At 38.3% G+C, this 23120-nt stretch overlaps 1 protein-coding gene across 10 annotated transcripts in view; it reads right to left on the bottom strand.

Moving 5' to 3' along the window:
- LOC105469721 (arginyltransferase 1) overlaps positions 1-23120 on the bottom strand; it is a 187798-nt gene that overhangs the window by 87813 nt on the left and 76865 nt on the right. For all 10 annotated transcript variants that reach the window (XM_011721223.3, XM_011721242.3, XM_011721207.3 and 7 more), the window contains 2 exons: positions 17104-17285; positions 12794-12893 (listed from right to left, as the gene is read on the bottom strand). In XM_011721223.3, coding sequence (XP_011719525.2) covers positions 12794-12893; positions 17104-17285 — 282 coding nt within the window. The remainder of the gene's footprint in view (positions 1-12793; positions 12894-17103; positions 17286-23120) is intronic.

Genomic DNA, 23120 nt, shown 5'->3' with positions numbered 1-23120 from the left:
AGAATGGCCTTACACAGCACTCTGAGAGATAACATGGGGGAAAAATTTTTAATTATGTCTAAAAACATTTCTATATACTTTAATTTTCATTTTCTTTCTTTCTTTTTTTTTTTTTTTGAGATGGAGTCTCGCTCTGTCGCCCAGGCTGGAGTGCAGTGGCACCATCTAGGTTCACTGCAAGCTCCGCCTCCCAGGTTCACGCCATTCTCCTGCCTCAGTCTCCCAAGTAGCTGGGACTACAGGCACCCGCCACCACACCCAGCTAATTTCTTTTTGTATTTTTTAGTAGAGACGGGGTTTCACCGTGTTAGCCAGGATGGTCTCGATCTCCTGACCTCGTGATCCGCCCGCCTCGGCCTCCCAAAGTGCTGGGATTACAGGTATGAACCACTGTGCCCGGCCTAATTTTCATTTTCAAATGTAATCATTTTGAAATGAGAAGGGGTTAAAAAGAGAGAACTAAGGTTTACATGCAAATAATAAGTATTTGAAAAGCACAGGAAATATAGCATGTTTAAAGTAAAAAAAAAGTGAACAGCTATTTTCAAGCATAAACCAAAAAGGAGACAAGGTAAAGAAAAAAAGGAAAAAAGCCTATATATAAAATTTTGAGATGTGAAATACAGTAATTTTAAGAATGGATTAATTTTAAAAGAAATTATAATTTCCACCAAGCACCTTCCACTTTAATATAATTTAAATATTAAGTTATATAATAAGTATTAAATAATATAATTTCCACGAATTCCCAAGATGGAATTATGGGAAATAAAGTGAGGTTAATATGATGATTATCATTAGGCACACAATTAAAATCTGAATGAAGGTTGAAAGGACTCATTTTTAATGAAGATTTCTTACCAACAATACAGGTTACAAATATGGCATACAGACAGAAATGTCTAAACCAACAGCTCAGTTAAAAATATATTTCATATCTCAGTTTAAAGAAAATACTGGCTTAGGCAGAAATTTAAAAAAATTTTTCAGACATTCACCCTCTGCAGTACTCTGTGCTCAAGGAAGCAGTTTCTCCCGTTACCAACCATACTTGCCTTAAGTCTAACTCCTTGCCAGTCATTAGCTCACATACAAATAAGAGGCACAACTCTGACAAATAAAACGTGAAGTCTGCTAGAAGGCTTCTCAGTAAGGGCTTCCTCAATCTTAGGAACAGACACAAACCACCTCACACCCATTACAATAGCTAGCATTAAAAGGAAAAACAAACCGAAGCCCAGAAAATAACAAGTGCTGGTGAGGATGTGGAGAAACTGGAACCCTTGTGCATAGCTGGCAGGAATGTGAAATGGTGTGGCCTTGTGGAACACAGGGTGGCAGTTCCTCAAAAAATTAAAAATAGAATTACCGTTGATTCAGCAATTCCACTTATGGGTATACACAAAGAAGGGAAAGTGAGTCTCAAAAAGATATTTGTACCCTGTGTCCATAGCAGCATTATTCATAACAGCCCAGGGATTAGGGCAGCCCAGATGCCAATGGATAAATAAACAAAATGTGGTATATACATACAATGAAATCTTATTCAGCCTTAAAGAGGACAGAAATTGACACATGTGACAACGTGAATGAACCCTGAGGGTATTATGCTAAGTAAATTAAGATAGTTACAGAAAGACAAATGCTATGATTCCACTTATATGAGGTACCTAAAGTAGTCAAATTCTTAGGGGTGGGGAAGGGGAGCTATTGTCTGTTAGGTACAGAGTACTGACTGTGTAAGATGAAGAAACAACATGGAAAGTGGTGATGGTGCACAGCAGTGTGAATGTACTTAATACCACCGAACTGAGCACTTTTTGGCCGGGTGTGGTGGCTCATGCCTGTAATCCCAGCACTTTGGGAGGCCGAGGAGGGTGGATCACCTGAGGTCAGGAGTTCGAAACCAGCCTGACCAACATGGAGAAACCCCATCTCTACTAAAAATACAAAATTAGCCAGGCGTGGTGGCGCATGCCTATAATCCCAGCTACTCGGGAGGCTAAGGCAGGAGAATCGCTTGAACCTGGGAGGCGGAGGTTGCGGTCAGCCAAAATCACACCATTGCACTCCAGCTTGGGCAACAAGCACGAAACTCCATCTCAAAAAAAAAAAAAAAAAAAAAAAAACGGGGGGGGATTTAAGAGGGTAAACATTATGGGTATTTTACCACAACCAATAATTTTTTTTTTTTTTTTTTTTTTTTTTTTGAGACAGCGTCTCACTCTGTTGCCAGGCTGGATTGCAGTGGCGCAATCTCGGCTCACTGCAACCTCTGCCTCCCAGGTTCAAGTGATTCTCCTGCCTCAGCCTCCCAAGTAGCTGGAATTACAGGCACGCATCACCACACCCAGCTAATTTTTGTATTTTTAGTAGAGACAGGGTTTCACCATGTTGGCCAGGACGGTCTCAACTCTTGACCTTGTGATCCACCCCACCAGACAACGAAAATTTTTTTCCAACTTTTATTTTAGAATCAGAGGGTACCTACGAAGGTCTGTTACAAAGGTATATTATGTGATGTTGAAGTTTGGCGTACAAATCAACCCGTCACCCAGGTAGTGAGCATAACACCCAACAGGTAGTTTTTCAGCCCTTGCCACCTTCCCTCTCTCCCCACTCTAGTAGTTCCCAGTGTCTATTGTTCCTGTCTTTATAATTCATGTGTATCTAATGTTTAGCTCCCGTTTATAAGTGAGAACATGTGGTATCTGGTTTTCTATGTTAGCTCACTTAGGAGAATGGCCTCCAGCTGCATCCTTGTTGCTGCAAAGTACATAATTTCGTTACTTTTGATGACTGTGTAGTATTCCATAGTATATCTGTATCACATTTTCTTTACTGTTCATGGGCAATAATTTTTTTTTTTTTTTTTTTTGAGATGGAGTCTCTCTGTCACCAGGCTGGAGTGCAGTGGCGTGATCCCGGCTCACTGCAGCCTCTGCCTCCTGGGTTCAAGCAATTCTCCTGCCTTGGCCTCCTGAGCAGCTGGGACTACAGGTGTGTGCCACCACGGCCAGCTAATTTTTGTATTTTTTTGTAGAGACAGGGTTTCAACATGTTTGCCAGGATAGTCTCAATCTCTTGACCTCATGATCCATCCGCCTCAGCCTCCCAAAGTGCTGGGATTACAGGCATGAGCCACCACGCCCAGCAATTTTTTTTAAAAAGAGGAGACAGAGTACAGAAAACTCTTTTCTGATTCTAGTCACTGCTGATGGCCTGCAATTACCACCACCTTGGAACTGTAAGAGGAGCTGACCAAGAGGACCAGCACCACCGAGGACAGCAGCCAGAGAAGCACACTACCCCTCCCGCTTCAGAAGGATGAGCTCCTCCCAGGAGAAACTCTTCTCAGTTGAAAAATGCAATTTCCACTAATTTCAACCAGTGCCTGAGTCCCCAGACTGATACTAAGCTACACTAAAACAGTACCAAGTCCCATTAAAATGGCCACAATTATTACAATAGCTCATGTGACCAATGACAGCAGAACATATGGAGACAATTTCCTTTCATCAACGACTCTATTCACCACCCCTCTTTACATTATTTTGTGACTATCTTGTGCCTTACATGTAAGACTATGGTCACAGACAAAAAATATCTGACTATGTAATGTAATGTAATGACTACATAATATATGCAAAGTAGATCAGTTTTTATTCAAAACCCATACACAATGAACAGTAAAATCAAAAAATTCAACAAAAGCATTTTAGAGACTATGATGCACAAGAATATAACTGCTACTTATTAGCAAACTTCCTTAGGGAGGAGAATTTACTGTAATGCATCCTGTCTATATACTATGATGAGACCACATACTGGTTTTCCTCCTGTAGTGCTCACCATTAGCCAGGCAAGCAAAATCAAAATTTGTCAGCATGTTAAGATACTTCGTAGGCTCATGTCAGGATATTAAATAAAATGTCTTACAAAGACTAATTCTCATAAGCCCAATGAGCACATCTCTAGGTATGACTGCATATGGAAATTAAGTGACTTTGCCAAAACTCTTACATTAGGCCATCAGAAACTTCTCAAGTCCATTCAGCTCAATTCAAGACACGAGTCTGCACAGCAAAACAGAGAATGAAGAGGTCACTTCCATACCAACACCATGTGTTTCAGTCATCCACTGCTGAGTAGCAAGCCACCCAAAAACTTAGTGGCCTTAAACAGTAACTTATTATTCCTCATGATTCTGTGAGTTAGCTAGAACTCAGCTAGGTGGGTTTTCTTCTGGTCTCTCTCAAGCTCAGTCATGCAGGTGCATTCAGCTTCAGTGGAGCTGAAACATCCAAGATGGCTTCAGGCCTCTCCCTTCAGCAGGGGACTATGATGGCTAGCTCCAAAGACAGAGAAAGTGAAAGCTGCCAGACAAGGCCTGAGCCCAGAAGTCCCAGGCAATTCCTTCCAGGCTACCCATCAGTCAGTGCAAGTCGCCAGGTGAGTCCAATCTAGGATTAGGAAAACAGCCTAGACTGCTTATAAGTGGAGCAGGCTGCACAGATAGGGATGAGAAGCCCTGATGCTGGACAGTTTTGAAAAGCGTCTACCAAAACATGGGGCTCACTACACATAAAGACAGACACATCATTTCAGCACGCCATTGTGATAGCTCATTACTCAATACAAAAGATCGGGTAAATGAGCTCTTTTGTGTTATTTCAGACCTGCTGTTCAATACTCCAATTTGCTTTACATCATACAATAAATATATGGTGAAGACTGTAACGTATATGTACAAATCTATGTAAGAAAATCCAAATGAAACAATCTAGTTTCAGTTGTCACATATTACCATTTTATGCACTACATTGTAATTATCTATGTCCTCCTAAGTTGTAACCTTCACTAGGGCAGAGCCCTTATCTACACTGCTTACAAATGTATTCCCAGTGTCTAGCATGTACTAGGCACTAGGCTGCTCCTTCTTGGTTGTTAAAATATTGCTCCTGGCCGGGCACGGTGGCTTACACCTGTAATCCCAGCACTTTGGGAGGCTGAGGCAGGCGGACTGCAAGGTCAGGAGATTGAGACCATCCTGGCCAACATAGTGAAAGCCCATCTTTACTAAAAATACAAAAATTAGCTGGGCGTGGTGGTGTGCGCCTGTAGTCCCAGCTACTCAGGAGGCTGAGGCAGAAGAACTGCTTGAACCCAGGAGGCAGAGGTTGCAGTGAGCCAAGATCGTGCCACTGCACTCCAGCCTGGCAACAGAGCGAGACTTCATCTCAAAAAAAAAAAAAAAAAAAAAAAAAAAAGAGAAAAAGAAAAGGAAAAAAAAAAAATCGTTCCTGGCCAGGCTGAGGCGGGTGGATCACCAGGTCAGGAGTTTAAGACCAGCCTGGCCAAGATGGTGAAACCCCGTCTCTACTAAAAATACAAAAAATTAGCCAGGTGTGGTGGTACGTGCCTGTAATCCCAGCTACTCTGGAGGCTGAGGCAGAGAATTGCTTAAACCTGGAAGGGCTGAGGTTGCAGTGAGCCGAGATCACACCACTGCACTCCGGCCTGGGCCACAGAGCAAGACTCCATCTCAAAAAAAAGAAAAAAAGAAAAAAGAAAAGAAAAAAAGAAAAAAGTCGCTCCTGTTTAAGAAATAAATTCCTTTTTTTCTTTAATACCAGATAGAAAACATGTTTGTAGATTTTTCCATGTATATTTTACAATGTGGCAAAAATATGCTATTACTAGTGCTTTACATACTTACAGGCTAAGAAAAAAAGACAATTTTAACTATTTTTGTAGCCATATGCTCAATTTACCCCCATTCAATCACAAAAATGAGAGATTTTACAATAGTGTGCAATTCATTTTCTGTGAGTTATTTCTTGCTGGTCTCTAGCTCTAGACCTTCAATTTGCAATGAGGAATATTCTTGCTTGGACCAACACCTACCTTACAATTTTGAACAGCACATTTTCTGACTGAAAAGATCAATTTTAATAAGCAGATGTGCTATTCCTTTGTAACTGAGGGTTCTCGTGTGCTCAAAGTATAACATGGTATCTGCTATGGTTTGACCTGGTTTACCCCTGACAAAGCTCATGTCGGAATCTGATTCCTGGTGTGGCAGTGTTGGGAGATGGGGCCTAGTGGGAAGTGTTTGGATCATGGGAGAACTGCCCTCGGGAATAGATTAAAGCTGTCTAGTGAGAGTGATAGGTTCTCACTCTCATGGGAATGGATGTGTTCCTGAAAGCAGGTTACTATAAATAAACCCAGGCTCTCCTGCATGTCTCTGTGCTCCAGTCCCGCTTCTGTTTCTCCACCCCACTGTGACACAGCACAGGGCCCTCACCAGAAGCTGGGCAGATGCAAGCGCCATGCCCTTGGACTTTTTCGTCACCAAAATCACGAGCTAAGTAAAACTCTTTTCTTTATAAATTCTCAAACCTCAGGTATCCTGTTATATAAACACAAAAAGAACAAAGACAATATCCTTAACTGAAATGAAAATAACTTTAATCCCTCAGTTACCTAAAATTATTCATTTTCAATCATAAGGCAACAGAAACTATTTTCTTAAAATATAAAGTATTAAAATCAACGTATTGTTGAGGACCCAAAAGATTTCCCAAACTATGATGCCGGGAAAATGCTGACCTTATGAAGTTAATTTAATATTCAAAAATTCTATCATTATCTCACAAATACTTACAAAATCACTAAGTTTACTTCAGATTTTTGGAATTCTCCCTCCCAAGAAGAAATAATATGAACATAATATATTGGAAAAAATTTAAATTTTTGTTTAAATGGGAACATTGAGTCCCAGATTGTCTTTCTCTACTTTGGACTGTAACTCAGTTTCCTAAGTTTTGATCATGTTTCCAAATTCTAAACACATTAATTTTGGGGACTTGGGAATGAAACACTATAATTCCTGAAATCACAAGTTATTCTTAATACTTCCAATATTCTTCAGACTCCTTACTCATTATAATGGATATCTTAAAAATTACTTAATAAGAAATATTAAGGTCAGTAGTCTTACAAATATCTTTAGCCTATAGTGAATACTAAAAAAGTGGAAAGCTCCAGTGAACATTGTTAGATACTATTTCGAATAATCTAACGTTTGGATTTCTTGGCAAATAAGCAGCACTACACACATAAATTTATAAACTTATTTTGCTTCCAAAAATTGTTATTTCTTGGAACACAACCTCATGCATTTTGTATATAAACTTATTAATATTTGTATTTAGTTATTCACATCATTATCAGCAAACTGACAACACACACACACATTCCATAACACAGCTACAAGCAAGACTGACTGATCAGACAATGACTGCTCCCTCCTGTGCATTCCTGTCCTGCTTCCTGCGAATGTCAACTTTAACTGTCAGCTCCGCAAGTCAGGGTTTCCTCCTGTCCTTTCTTTTGACTTGACATCCATTGGATTCCTTCAACCTAGTAACATTTCTATGCTGACTGTTCAGTTTTAATTCTTGAAGGAGAATTCTATCACTTTCTCTCAATTTCCTGATTTGTCAATTGATTTTTGTCAAGACTCAAGATTGTAAAAAAAACATAAATTTACCAAAAGATGGCAGAAAGAAATTCCCACATGGCAACATTAGTTTTCATGTCAGCATTACTTTATTTTAAAAAAGACCAATGTGCTTTTGAAGTAATTTCTACCAACCCAGACCAGCTACTAATTCCAGTAAATGTATATAATCAGTCATCTTTTATAATGATACTTGTTGCTCTAAAGATCTTCTACAGACACAGTAACTTGCTATTTTAAAAACAGGAATGAAGTGGCAATAATCTATAGTGACCATAAATTATTCTGAATTGCCCGGCTTTATCCCTAAGTAAACAGAAATTACAGTCTTAGCTTCTGATGCAGTATTTGGAAGAGGGACTAAAGGAGTGACATGATATTCTGCCACACACCGACTAGTCCTCCTCAAATTCAGTAGCTCAGTTTGTGGGATAAGCAGGAATATTACAATGGTGTTAGCATAGAAAGGATACTCTTTTCTGATCTACATGGCCTAGAACTGAGTATTAGATTGCCATCAATTACAACATACAGGTTGGAGTCCTAGCACAAATGTACCAATTTCTCCTCACTTCAATGGAGCAAACTAACCATTTTATTCAGAATAAATACCTGAGCTCGAAGAGACTTATTTTGTCCTAAACAGATAAAGCCAAAGCTGACAGACATCCTATGGCACAATATAAGACTTGTTACTTAAAGGTTCTCTACACTGTAGCACTATCCCCTAACAGAGCTCAGTTATGGGTATGCTCTGTGACCCCACCCAGATCTCATCGTGAATTCTACTCCCATAATTTGCATGTGCTATGGGAGGGACCTAGTGGGAGATCATTTGAATCATGGGGGTGGCTCCCCCCATAATGTTCTCGTGGTAGTGAATAAGTCTCACGAGATCTGATGGTTTTATTAGGTGTTTCTGCTTCTGCATCTTCCTCCTTTTCTCTTGCCACCCCACATAAGAAGTGCCTTTTACCTCCCACTATGATTCTGAGGCCTCTCCAGCCAAGTGGAGCTGTAAGTCCAATTAAACCTCTTTTTCTTCCCAGTCTTGGGTATGTCTTTATCAACAGCATGAAAACAAACTAATACTATGCCACTGGCCTCTAAGCAAAAGACAAGTGTCCGCAATTCTGGGAACTTTCAGAGAGAGGCAGTATTGGTATTCAGTAATATATGCCTCTCCCTTTCCCCAGCATCTAAACTAATCTAAGAAGTCTGATTAATAACAGGAGCAGGCATTTAGAAATCTGGATGTCAATTATCAGTATACAAACAGAGAGAGCTGTGACAGGCCCCAAAAGAAGCTCAGGTAATGATTTTATGAATGCTACCCAACTAGGTAGAGTCTACACTCAAATGCAGATAACAACCTGTCTCATTTCTACATCATTCCCATTTACAGTTGCAAAAACTGAGACCAGATGTAGTTAAGCAACTTCTCCAAACTGTTACACATTCCTGTGTCACCACCTCCCTTTACTATCAGAGTATCTATCAATACTCAAAGACAATCAGTCACAATACCTATCACATTCTGTTAGAACTGTGAATCTGTTACTAAGTTATAACCTATTCATGCGCAACACATTTTTGTTAAAAAAAAAATGAAAAGGTATTTCTCACTAGCCTACACACTTCTCAGCTCTCTGCATTAGTATTTTCATTCATTAGTTCAACAAATGTATATTAAGCATTAAATATCTACTATGTAGCAGGCACACTGCTCGCAACCTGGGACACAAGAAGTTAAATGTCAATTAGACTCTCATGGAACGTATGCACAGGAGATGGACTAGTTCTGGGAAGAAATGTAAACTGCTATGGGGTAGATGGGTGAATGATGAAATCTAGTCTTAAGAGTCCAGTAGCGATTACTGGAGTTGAAAAATGATAGATGGGGAATTTGCAAGCTCGGGGGAGGGGCAAAGGGAAGGGTAAAAAACGAGAGTACAGTACGGATAAAGGTCTCAAGTAGGGTGAAAAAAGTGGGAATTCTATGGTTGGTCAGTGTTCTATGTTCTAGGCCACAGATGACAGGGCAAAGAAATGAGCTTCTTCAATAGGAGTAATTCCAAATTCAATAAACAGAAAACAGTAAACTTTAAAATGGGGAATAACTGTCTTTCCAGTTCCTCATGAGGCTCTCAGCTGTGAAAAAATAATCTGGTACAGTGATTCTCTAGTCTGACTTCATATCAGAATCTTCTGAGCATTAAACAAGTCTGATGCCCATGGTTGATCCCAGAACAAATTACTTAAAATCTCTGAATATATGGCCTAAGCACAGGTCTTACGAAAATGTTCTCCAGGTCCTCAACTCCAGTCAAAACTGACGACTGCAGCAACTAAAAGGCTAGGCAGTGCTACACTAGCTGTTTCCTCAGTGCCTTTCTGCAATGACCCTAAAACTTCCCATTGGCTGACTCTGTGACATTCAAATCTTAGCCTAAACATTCGTCCTCAGAGAGGACCCTAAGTAGCCACACTCAGTTAATTAATGTCTACACAGCACTCATCCCTGACATCTGTCTTCCTGACTACTGTTAGCTTCTCCACTAGAATGGAAGTTCCAAGAGACCAGGGATCTTGCCTGTATTGTTCATGGCTGTTATTTCCAGTAGGATCTGAATAAGTATTTCCTGGATGAAGGAAGAAAGCAAACCAGAAGGCAAGCAGGCATGGGGGTACCTCTCATATAAATGGATTTAAACAAATAATATTTTGAAGCTATAATTCTTATGGATTTTGACTGGATATAATTAAGGTAGACTGAAAAGCACATACGGCATTTTTAAAATCTTTTTTTTTTTTTTTTTTTGAGACGGAGTCTCGCTCTGTCGACCAGGCTGGAGTGCAGTGGCCGGATCTCAGCTCACAGCAAGCTCCGCCTCCCGGGTTCACGCCATTCTCCCGCCTCAGCCTCCCGAGTAACCGGGACTACAGGCACCCGCCACCTCGCCCGGCTAGTTTTTTGTATTTTTTAGTAGAGACGGGGTTTCACCATGTTAGCCAGGATGGTCTCGATCTCCTGACCTCGTGATCCACCCGTCTCGGCCTCCCAAAGTGCTGGGATTACAGGCTTGAGCCACCGCGCCCGGCCTTAAATCTTTAACTTAAAACTATACACAGGCTGGCCTGAATTTCCAAGCAGAGGTCTACCTAGGAAGGAGACTAAAGAATCTAAAATATTTAGTCTGAACTAGAGTCAACAAAGGTGTGAGCAAAACGTCTTCATGAAGAGGAAAAGGATGATGAAACTATATTCAGCATTTCCACAAACAAAAAGAAAAAAGAAAAAAAAGACCTAGGTTAAAATATAGGGCCAATTAGAATTTAGCTTAGGCATAATTAAAAACTTTCGAGAGAAATGCTGTGAGACTAGAATGGTCATCAAAGACGAGACATAAAAGTGAAATCTGTGCCAGTCCCTAAGTCTAGTATGAAAATACTTCATTTGAATGGGTCATGTACTACATAAAGGAAGATTAATATAAGGACAGCCAGAGTTTTCTTTCAGTCTTATAAATGCATTAAAATATCTTGAGTACTGGAGTTTTCTGCTCTGAACTAATTTAGATCTAGTACCAGATGAAAATGAGCCAGAAGGATAAAACACTAGTAAAAACATAAGCAAATCATTATTTTTAGGCAAAACGGAAATATGCTCATACTTTTCCTTCTGTACAGAACATATGTTAAGGCCCATCAAGTGAATTAGTAATTCAGGCATAAAAGAAGTTTTTGAGGATAACCAAATTCAGGGGTTATCTCCCTACAATGTACACTTAAATATAAGCTCAAAAGAAAACCTCCAAATGCCAGGACACCTTGATCAGCTTACCTGGACTGCCATTGTAAAACCAGCAAGGCCCTGCATTTTCACCTGTCTCTCAAAGCCAGTCCTACTTTCAGAATCCATAATTTCCGATAATGGAACCATCTCCCCACCCAGTACTTAACCTCAAAGATTTAGAATTATAATCATCCCCAAATTTAGTTAATCACCAAGTCCTGTGAATTATTCCTTTGTAAGAAAGAAAAAAGGTAGGTGGGGGGAGGGAATATTTATTGATTTAAAGAGATTTAAAAGACACATCACAAATATAATATATGAACCTTACTGAGTCCTAAGTCAAACAAATTGACTGTAAAAAAGATTATGAGACAATAAAGTAAACAGGAAATATGAATGCTGATCAGGTGATATTTGGAAACGCTGTTAATACTTTCTAGGTATATGATGAGATCGTGATTACATTTTCAAAATGCCCTTATCTTTTAGAAATACAGACTACAATATTGGCAGATTGATACTTTTGATTTGCTCCAAAATAATTCAAGAGAGGGTGGAGGTGGGAATGGAGTGAAGGAACAGATGAAACAAATGCATGAAAATTACTAAAGCTGGGTAATGGGTACACAGGGGTTCAATTATGCTTTTTTATTTAATTTGGCTTGTTTTAAAACCCCCATTAAGTCATATTTCTATGTGTGGACATATGTACATTTTCTGATTTACGCTGCTCTGCTCTGCAACTGTTGATGACTCCCAGGTGCCTAAGTACCTTAGCCCGGCCTTCAGGGTCCTGCACAGTCCTTCAGTTACCCTTTCCTCTACAAATACATCATCAGCACTTGCCCTTCTGAATCCTTTCTTTTACTGCTTCTTCTCCTTGAAATGTGCTTCTCCATCTACCTACTCTTTTCTTGAGCTACTCCTTCCTTTCCTCTTCCACATCTTGTGTAGTAAAAAACCATGTCCTCCTAGGCCACTGACCAGACCACTGTATGCCCTGGTTTTAAGTAAAATGCCCCTAATCTTCCCCTAGCTCACAAGTTTTAAGTAGAAGATCCATGTATCTTCAGAGCTGAAAGCCTCACTCTAAGTAAAGCAGACGTGTTTAGTTACTGCAGTCGCGGTGGGTCTGCTCCTCTGCACTGGTCTTCACTCTGCAGTTTTTACAGTGGGCCACTCATATTTAGGAGACATCAAAGAGTTTCATTAACGAGAGTCATAAAACGTTTTTTAAAAGGGAAATTCTGAAATATACTTAAATCTCACAATAATGCGATGGATTACGAGAGCAGGAGAGGCTGTGGTTCTCATTACAGAAAGCTTAATTTCTGAGGCAGCAAAGAGATTTCCTTATTAACCCATTTGTCCTTCCTTCAAAGCTTCAAATCCAGTGCCCTGAGATAAAAATTTTATTAGAGATTCATTTTTCTATAATAAAAACACACATATGTGAAAATCAACTTTACCTTATATTTCATCTTGGGACACGAATGAATGTAGAAACCCATATAATAATAGCTGAGTTGAGAAGTTTTCTCATGAAGCTGCCTAGTAAAAGCAATTTCTCTGCCAAAAGAAAAAGAAGAAAGCTGAAGGCAGTTAATTCTGGTTCCGATGTTCAAATATCTATGTAATTTGATGGTAAACATTTGATAAAATCTGATATTAAGCTATCAAAAAATTACAAATATTTAAAGAAAAACTTTTAAAACATACACTATACAGTAATTTTTACTAAAGAAATAATAAACCCCTCTACATAATTTTAGGCAAATGCATCTAAGTTCAGGTTTTACACTTTATTGGACAAAGTACCTGATCTAAAATTCAAATAGCATAAAATTAAAGAGACCTACAGTGATCTGTTATTGTTCATCATGCCCTACGGCTCTCAAAGAATCTGGGCTTAACAGGTTAAAAACAGTAGAGCAAATTTTAGAAAACGCAAAAGCCAATAAATTTCAGGAAGGATAACTATTATTATGACCATTTACATGCACACATTTTCAGCTGCACATGACACCTAACTCATTCCTTTATCTAGGTACAACTTTAATATTTATTTCCCCTAAAACTAGAGAGCAGGAAATACCATGTTATCTCACCACATTTTCTGTATTTGCTGGAATAAGCCAAGTAACTCGAACATAAGAAGTTGTCAGTCTCTCCACTGTAACACCTACGCATGAAGTGGTTTTCATGTGTATCCTGATAAATCTTGGCACAGAATTTCATTCTACTTGCCCAGCTAAACGACTGGTTTGTAAGTGCTTAGTAAAACTTCAGTATATTTCTAAAGTATGAGGAAAGTAGTTTTGTTTTTATGTTTGTTTCTTAAGGTATTCTTTTCTTTATTAGTAGCAATTGATGCTTGACATTCTAAAGAAACGTATTTGTAATGCAATATTCTGTGCATTTTTCTACTTCAAATTTAAATCCTTGAAGAATTATTACCTTAAGAATTCGTTTTTAAATTAAAAGTATTTCTAAATCCAACCAGACTAAACATTATTAGCCTATAACAGAATAAATCCTATTTCCAGAATTAATCCACTCTCAAGGTTCAAACTGAGGAAAGAATGCACTGACACAAGCAAGTGTAAGACCACCAATTCCGAGAAGGCCCACCCAGTCATGGTACCAATCCACTTGGTCCTGCCCACCTTAGTTCATTTCATCACGTCTCCCCAGATTTGTTCAGGCCCCAAACCTTGGAGTCATCCTTAATCCTTTTCTTCTCATCCCCGTGTCCAATCCATCAGCAGGTCTTTTGGGCTTTCTCTCTAAAATATGTCTTGAATCTGACCACTTCTTACCACCTCCGCCTCAGATATTCTGGTTCAAGCAACATCATGGTGCCCCTGGATGACTGCAGCAGCCTCCCAGCTGGCTCCTGTTTCCACTCTTGCCCCTCCATTAATCTCCACAGAACAGGTCAAGTAATCTTTTACAATATTAATCAGATCTCCCAATCTCCCACTCCAGCAGCGGGTTGGCACCACATATAAATAAAACCCAACCTCCCAACCCTGTCCTACAAGCGCCACTCCAGCTGAATCCTTCTCACCAACTCCACCTGCCTCTCTGCCCCTTGCATAAGGCTCTCTACGTCCTTCCCTACACCCGAGCCCAAAAGACTTTTTTGTTTTTCCTGGCCACCTCAGGGCACTTAGATTTGCTACCCTTCACCTGAGCTTCTTCCTATCCTCAGATTTTTACATGACTGGTTCCTTTTCTTCTTCCTTTGCCCCTGAAATGTCACCTGTTCTCTATGAGGAAAGACTAATCTATATAAAACAGGCTTCATGCCCACCACCGCTAATTTTATTTTTGTCACAGTGCTAGGGAGTATCTGAAATTAAGTTGTCTGTTTTATTATTTATGGTCTGTTTGGACAAACTAGAAACCTGTCTTATTCATGTCTATGAATGTAATTACATTTTTAAAATGTATCTTTCTAAAAACACAAAAACAGATGCCATGCTCATGATCCCCAATTCAAACAATTCTTGTATCTACAGGCTATGGATAAGCAGACACTGATTACAAAAATAAATTAAATAAATAAAAAAATAAAAATCTACAGGCTACATTACATAAATCTATAAACATAAAACTATATTGATTGTTCGACTGCTTAAGAAACTTAAGAAATTGAGGGGAACAGATTTCACCAAAATACATTAAAATCAATAATGGGATTAGCAACTGATAACCTACTTTCTCCAATTTTGCTTCAAGAGGTCAATCTCCCGGCTGCCTTCCCTTTTCTATAAACTCTGCAACTCATATTCTCGAGAGCACCAAAAGGAAGTGACAAGACTGCAGAGCAGCCACAGCCATCCAGCCCTCAACTGGCAAACCTTTCATGACCTCAGGCTCCTCTCCTGCTCCCTCCCGGCTCTCCAGCTCTAGTATTTGCAGGGATATACTAGGCAGTCAATAGAACTCTTGCTAATTTTGCTGGGAATTAATTATTTACCATCTCAATATCTAAACCATCTCTCAGTTTACTGAGCCACGAAATATTTCAGAAATAGGCCAGAGCTTATTATGTAGAAATAAATCTCACCCTTAAAAATTCATCTGAGAAGCCTAGAAAAATCTATAACACATTGTAAAGTGATAATACAAAAATAAAACCAAACAAAACAAAAAACCAGCAATTATTTGAAAGTACTGACTGATTTGGGTATAAAGAAAATATATCTTTTCTGAAATAAAACCTCTGAAGTTATATAATAATTGTAAAATCTATAGTTATAAAACACGAATATTTTAAATTATCAATTTCAATTTCAGTGAGAGCACCAACAGCCATAAATATTTTTAAACTACTTTATACAAAAATGTGATTAAATACATAAGAATAAAAGACTGTTACAGAGATCCATTGTAAATATTATGTAATTGTGGATTTGTTAAAAATTGGCATTAAGAAAAAAGTCAAGTTGAAAATGCTAAGATGAAGAACTTTATATTGTGGGCCACTGAAACAGACACAAAAAAATCACTTATGGACCAGATTTTTAAAAACATTAAATTGCTGATTTAATGAAAAATTTCAACTCTTTTATAATTCATAAAAAAGTACATACACAAAAAATAATCTGGCAGTACATTTTACTATGACGTGAAAAATGTGACCATCAGACATGAAGACTGAGAGATGAGAAAAGTATGACACAACAGTAAAAAGTGAGAAAGAGAGAGACTCAAGCTCCCAGATAAACAAAAGAAAAATAGTTCCCAACCCTCCTTCCCTCCTCCACCACATATACACACAGACAAACAGAAATAAATAGAGAAAACTGGAGGAAGACTCCAGTCTTCTCACCATTAAAAATGTTTTGTGCTGTATATACATGTTTGCAGCCATGGACACAAAAGGGAAATTATCTTTTGATGAGGGTCATAAATTCAACCAGTCAGCCAGGGATTCCCCAGGCCTGTTCTGTATACATGTATATTTCTTCCAGTAGACTCATATTACTTTGATTCATTTACACCATATTAACTTAACTTTTAATTAACAGTAAAAAAATATAAAGCTGAATGCAGTAGTACAAGCCTGTAATTCCAGGTACCTGAAAGGTTGAGGAAGGAGGATCATTTGAGCCCAGGAGTTCGAGAGCAACCCAGGCAACAAAGCAAGACCCCATCTCATTTGAAAAGGAAAAAAGAAGTAGAAGATAGTGATGACAAGAATATAAGTCATATAACATTTAAGGAATATAAGTAGTTCCGACAGGGGGGCTTAAATAAATGTATAAACAACAAAAGCTACCCACAAATACAATGACTTCTTAACTAGATGGATACCTTAAAAAGCTAGAGAATTACCATCAGACACTGGCATCAGTTCTAAAGGTAGTATCTTCCAAATACAATACAAAACCACCAGAGATTATAGATACTAGTTATACATAATATTTACTTATATATTATATAATTATATACTTATAGTTATATAATATGTATATTTCCTATAAATACAACTAAATTACATTTATTTTAAAATTCAATGTGATTTTAAATGTTGTTCTTAAATGAAAATTACAAATTATATATAACTATATATTATATAGTAGTATTTAACTCTTATATAGAATGCCTATTACATAGTAGTATGTATTCTATATAAGAGACTAGCAACAAATCATTATAATACATTGTCAAATAGGACTTCTACTGTTACATAATTAAATATAATCAAATGAGTAATTATTTGAAGTTCTATATAACCCACTACAATAATGGCAAAAACCAATCTTACCGTAGTGCAGAGTAGACACCCAAAGACAAAAACGAATAATCAGGATCGTAGTACAAATACACAGATGACACACAGTTTGGGAGAATGTCAATCACCCCCACAGCAATGATCTTTCCATCAAGCCAGTACTGCTGGTGAAAGGAGCCATAGCCACAATCTGGCCCATTAGGGGGAGTCTCTGCCTAAGAAAAAGCAGAGGCATAAACGCAAACAGTTTGCCATTTTTAAAATATCAAAATAATCTTATAATTAATATATAATATACTTTCATTTTCCTCAGGTTAATAAGTCCTAAACTTTCCTCTGTTTTCTTCATCATCCCTAGTCACACCCTATATTAAGATGCAAAACTTTTATCATAGAAATACTGAGGAAATACAAAATTCAAAAAGAGAAATCAATTTATGTTTTCTTCAATTTACTTGTTTTAATACTTGACAGTAGGAAATAAACTATGTTCTTCCATTTCTATACTACTCAGCCATAAAAAGGAACAAAATAATGGCATTCGCAGCAACCTGGATAGAGTTGAGGACCATTATTCTAAGTGAAGTAACCCAAGAATGGGTTACTTGTATGTTCTCACTTACAAGAGGGAGCTAACTTATGAGGACACAAAAATGTAAGAACGACACAATGGACTTTGGGGACTTAAGAGGGAAGGGCAGGAGGGGGGTGAGGGACAAAAGACTACATATTGGGCACAGGGTATACTGCTTGGGTGATGGGTGCACTCAAGTCTCAGAAATCACCACTAAAGAACTTATCCAAACACCACCTGTTCCCCAGAAACCTACTGAAATAAAATAAATAAAATAAAAACATAAAAACTATGTTCTTCTATTTCATACAAAAGTTAGGAAAGAAATGCATGAGAAAAATATGAGGAACATAAAAGAAAAGGGTGGGGTGAGATACTGCCAGTCAAGCCTGTTCTGTGAGTGCTCCAGCTCTGAGAAGGTACACAATTCCATTATATCTTCTAGGTGAGAGTTCTTGGGTAAGTAAAAGGGACTATGATACTTCTCCTTATTAGTCAAAGGAAAAAAAAAGTTATTCTTCATTGTTATCTTAATTCAACTATAACTTCACAGGAAAAATCTAGAGATTTCAGAGTATAACCATCTTCCTGTAAATATAGCTAGTTAAATGACATGTCTCATTTTAAAATTCAACATTTTAAATATAACTGGTCTTAAATGAAAACCATGTAAAGAACAGTATCAAGTAGCATAAAACAGGCTTTCCTGGAGACTGAGTGGATGTTAGACATTACTAATTCAAGTGAACAAATACACTACTACTTGTGCATCATTTTCACACAGCTAAAATCAGAGAATGTATAGGAATAAAAGCTAGAAGAGAATAAAGAAAAATGAGAACAGGTTGAATAACACCAAAACCAAGCAAAAAAATCAAGAAAATAAATCTACAAATCAATCTCCCATGAACACAGATGCAAAAATCCCCAACAAAATATTAGCAAATCAAATGCAACAATACGTAGAAAGAATTATACCATGAACAAAAGAGAAATTTATTCGAGGTATGCAAGGCTGGCTTGACGTTAGAAAAGCAGTTTTTTAAAAAGCAATTAATGAACAATTAATGTAATTCATCACATCAATAGGCCAAAAGAAGAAGTATCATATGATCATATCAATTGATGCAACAAACATTACTGGCAAAACCCAACACCTGTTCATGACTAAGCACTCTTAACAAACTAGGAACAGAAGAAAGTGTTTTCAATTGGTTAAATAATATATATCCCAAAACCCACAGCTAACAGCAAACTTACTAGTAAGAAAGAAAAAGGTAAGGATATCCTCTCTCATCACTCCTAGTTGACATCATATTGGAAAGCTTAGCTTGTGCAATAAGAAAAGGAAATAAAAGGTGTATAGACTGGGAAGGAGGAAAAGCCTGTCTTTCTTTATAGATAACGTGACTGAGGTAGGTTAAAATAAACAAACAAAGATCAGTAACAATAAAAAACCGAAATAAGCAATTATAGCAAGATCCCAGAATACAAGGGTAATATACAAAAAGCAGTTGCTTTTCTATATACCAACAATGACTGGAATCTGAAATTAAGAATACAGTACCATTTACAATACAACAAAAAATGAACTGCTTAGTTATAAATCAAACAAAATATATACAGAAAACTACAAAACTCTGACAAAAGAAATCAAAGATCTAAAAAACCAGAAAAACATTATGTGTGCATGGATTAGAAGACAATATTGTCATGACCTCAGTTTTTCCTAAGTTGATATATACATTTAATGCAATCACAATCAAAATCTCAGCAAGCTATTTTGCAGCTATCAAAAAAAAGAACATAAGTATAATCTCAATAAGCACATTATTAAATAACCAATGCACTCTGTTAACCCTAAATATAAATCAGTCTTACTTATTGTACCAGCTTGAAATACTTGTTCAACCTGCAGTTTACTTTCTCAGTTTCTGATTCTCACTCACCATGTTTCTCATCCCCGGACCTCCCATCTGAAAACCTGTTTCAGTTACTTCACAGGTTTGTTCTCCTCTGAGTCCAGTCATAACCAATTTGTCCTCTCACAAACATTACTCCCATCTCTCAATTCCGGTGGAAGCTGGGGTCTTCCCCAACTGCAGAGCACTTCCTGTAAGATATGGGCTGCCTCATAATTACTTAGGAAACAACAAGCTATATACCTATCTACTCCGCCTCCCATCACTTCACAGACGATCCAAGGAAGGCAGGTCAGAGGCCATTTTCCTAAAAGTATAACTGGTCGACTCAGCACTCTTGGTTAATAATTATCTGCGCTTCTCAATTTCACTAGTAAGCCAATCAGTACAATTTTTTTCAACAGGTACATGGCAGCTGTGGAGAATGAGTTGGAGGTGAGCCTGAGATACTGATTCTCTTTGTGTTCCTTGCAGCTGGAGCAGCCAGAACCCCCAGATCACTCACACCTAGCTAAGAAATTCAGGAAAAATAAAAATAAAAATCAGTGCCAACCCTCCAATACCATAAACTGATTTAACAAACATGTCTGATGTTCGCCTATGAACACACACACCCATCTAGTCATCTTGCAGCTAGGAGTTTACCCTTACTGAAGAATCAATACAAAGATTTATCTATAAGAGTGGTCAGGTAGTATTGTTTGTTATAGAGAAAAACTGGAAACTCACTACCAAACAATGAATTGGTGAATTACCTCCACCTATCCATACTGTTGCATTGAGTATTCCATGCAGCAATTCACAACATAAGCATTTCATTACATGTCCTAACACAAAGAGGCTAAAAAACACCAAGAATGAACCTGTTTTTAAAAAAGAATCAACACTAAACAATACACACATACAAATTATTTAGCCCACCGGAGGGGTATCCTCCAGCTCTCTATACTCTCCTCTACCACCCCACCCCAACTAGGTCCCAAAGAGCTACGTCTCACAACAGTCCCTTAACGTAGTTTTCCAGGAGGCTCAGTCATCCATTCCTAGAGAAGCCTCCTTAACTCACTTACCATTCTCTATTTACTGCCTTGAGAATTCTACTTCGATATATGGGATTGCTGTATTTCCTCAAACCTTAGTCAAAAAGGTAATCATGTCTTGGTATCATGAAATAATTTTGACCTTGTGGACCCTCTGAAAGGGCCTCAGGCATTACCAGGCCACACTCTTGAGAATCACTGATATCCATCCATTTTGGAAATACAGGTAGAAGAAGAGCCTGCCAACCATAAGTGGCAAATAGAAAGTGATCAGGTTATAGAATTCAAGGTCAAAAGATCTGGATTTGAGCCCTAACTCCACTGTATACTTTTCTGGCTATTTGAACTAACTAAGACAGTAATTTAACTTCTTTTAAGAGTTTCAGTGTCTAGGTAAGGGTATGGTGGCTCACAGCTGTAATCTCAGCACTTTGGGAGGCTGAGGTGGGCAGATCATTTGAGTCCAGGAGTTTGAGACCAGCCTGGCAACACGATGAAACCCCGTCTGTACTAAAGATACAAAATAGTAGCCGGGTGTGGTGGCACATGCCTGTACTCCCAGCTACTCTGGATGCTGAGGTGGGAGGATTGCTTGAGCCTAGGAGGCAGAGGATACAGTGAGGCAAGATTGTGCCACTGCACTCCAGCCTAGGCAACAGAGCAAAACCCTGTTTCAGAAAATTAAAAAATAAAAAAATAAAAGTTTCAATGTCTTTTTTTTTTTTTTTGAGAAGGAGTCTCGCTCTGTCGTGTGAGCCACCACACCTGGCCTCAATGTCTGCATTGTTAAAACAAGAATCATACTACTGGTCAGTCTCAACTGTCATTAGCTGTGAGAAACAACAATATACAAATAAAAGCACTTTGCAGACTATAAAAAGTTTAGGTTCGTGTTTTTTGTTGTTTTTCTGGTTTTTTTTTTTGAGACAGAGTCTCACTCTGTCGCCCAGGCTGGAGTGCAGTGGCCGGATCTCAGCTCACCCCAAGCTCCACCTCCCGAGTTCACGCCATTCTCCTGCCTCAGCCTCCCGAGTACCTGGGACTACAGCCGCCCACCACCACGCCTGGCTAATTTTTTGTATTTTTAGTAGATACGGGTTTCACCATGTTAGCCAGGATGGTCTCAATCTCCTGACCTCACGATCCGCCCACCTCGGCCTCCCAAAGTGCTGGGATTACAGGCGTGAGCCACCTCGCCTGGCCAGGTCAGTTTTTATTTTTGGTTTTCAGGGGTCTGAATAGTACATCCTAAGATCGTATCTACAAAATTCCATCAGTAGCTAACTTAATAGCAAAGTTACTTAAACAGCAGTTATCTTTAATTTCCTCATACATAAATCTGTCATGTGATTAGCAATATTTAGTTTATCTTTACCAGTCTGCAGTTTTGCATATTTCAGATATGTGGAAGAATTAATGTAATTTTTCAGAAGTTCCTCAATTTCAAGGATTTAGCTGATAACAAGAAAAAAAATAATAAAGCTCACTTCTACCTATACAAAAGAAAAACCACCTTACATGTTGGGGAGAAAAGGAATGACTTCCGTGATTAATGACCTATGTGGTATAATACCAAAGGCACTGTGTAGAAATGACATCAATATTAATAGGCTAATTCTGGCTTTCAGCCAAACTGCTCCCAGAATGGGTGCATATTTACTCTGATAAAGTGTACCTGTCTCTTTACCCACCTGCTTCCCTGTACCTCAGTTATGCCCAAAACACTGTAAAGGCTCAAAAAAACAGGAGACTGGAGAGTCATACGCTAGGCATCAGGCTAGTATTTGAGGGGATTTACTAGGAAGTTCAAAGACTGAAAGTCTTCAGGGACTTTAAGAGAGCAGAACCTGCCGGGCGTGGTGGCTCACACCTCTTAATCCCAGAACTTTGGGAGGCCAAGGCGGGCAGATCACGAGGTCAGGAGATCGAGACCATCCTGACTAACACGGTGAAACCCGTCTCTACTAAAAATACAAAAAATTAGCCGGGTGTGATGGCGGGCGCCTGTAGTCCCAGCTACTCAGGAGGCTGAGGCAGGAGAATGGCGTGAACCTGGAAGGCGGAGGTTGCAGTGAGCTCAGATCGCACTACTGCACTCCAGCCTGAGAGACACGGTGAGACTCTGTCTCAAAAAAATAAATAAATAATAGAAATACAAAGATGTGCTAAGCCACTGTGGCTTCAAAATCTATGATTTAAAACACCAAAACTAAATAAAATTTTGAAATAACAGTCTACAGTTAAGAAATGAAAAAAAAATAAAATTAATTTGGAAAATACAACTGGTAATGCTGTTAAAGTATCACATAGTTTTATATATGTGACTTAAAAATCAAGTGTAACAGATTCCTAATTTTCTGGCTGACCATTAAACACTAAAGACAGGGGGAAATAAATTTAATATTATCAATAAAGCGATTATGAGTAATTTTTAAATTCTTTTCTCTATTTTCCGAATTTTTAGATAAACATGCATTAATGTTATAATCAAAAGAGTTTTAAAACACTAAATTG

Source organism: Macaca nemestrina, chromosome 9 (genome assembly GCF_043159975.1).
Source record: "Macaca nemestrina isolate mMacNem1 chromosome 9, mMacNem.hap1, whole genome shotgun sequence".
In the NCBI taxonomy this organism is placed as follows: domain Eukaryota; kingdom Metazoa; phylum Chordata; class Mammalia; order Primates; family Cercopithecidae; genus Macaca; species Macaca nemestrina.
Note: the sequence above shows the minus strand (reverse complement) of the source record. Positions and strands in the feature narration are given on the sequence as shown.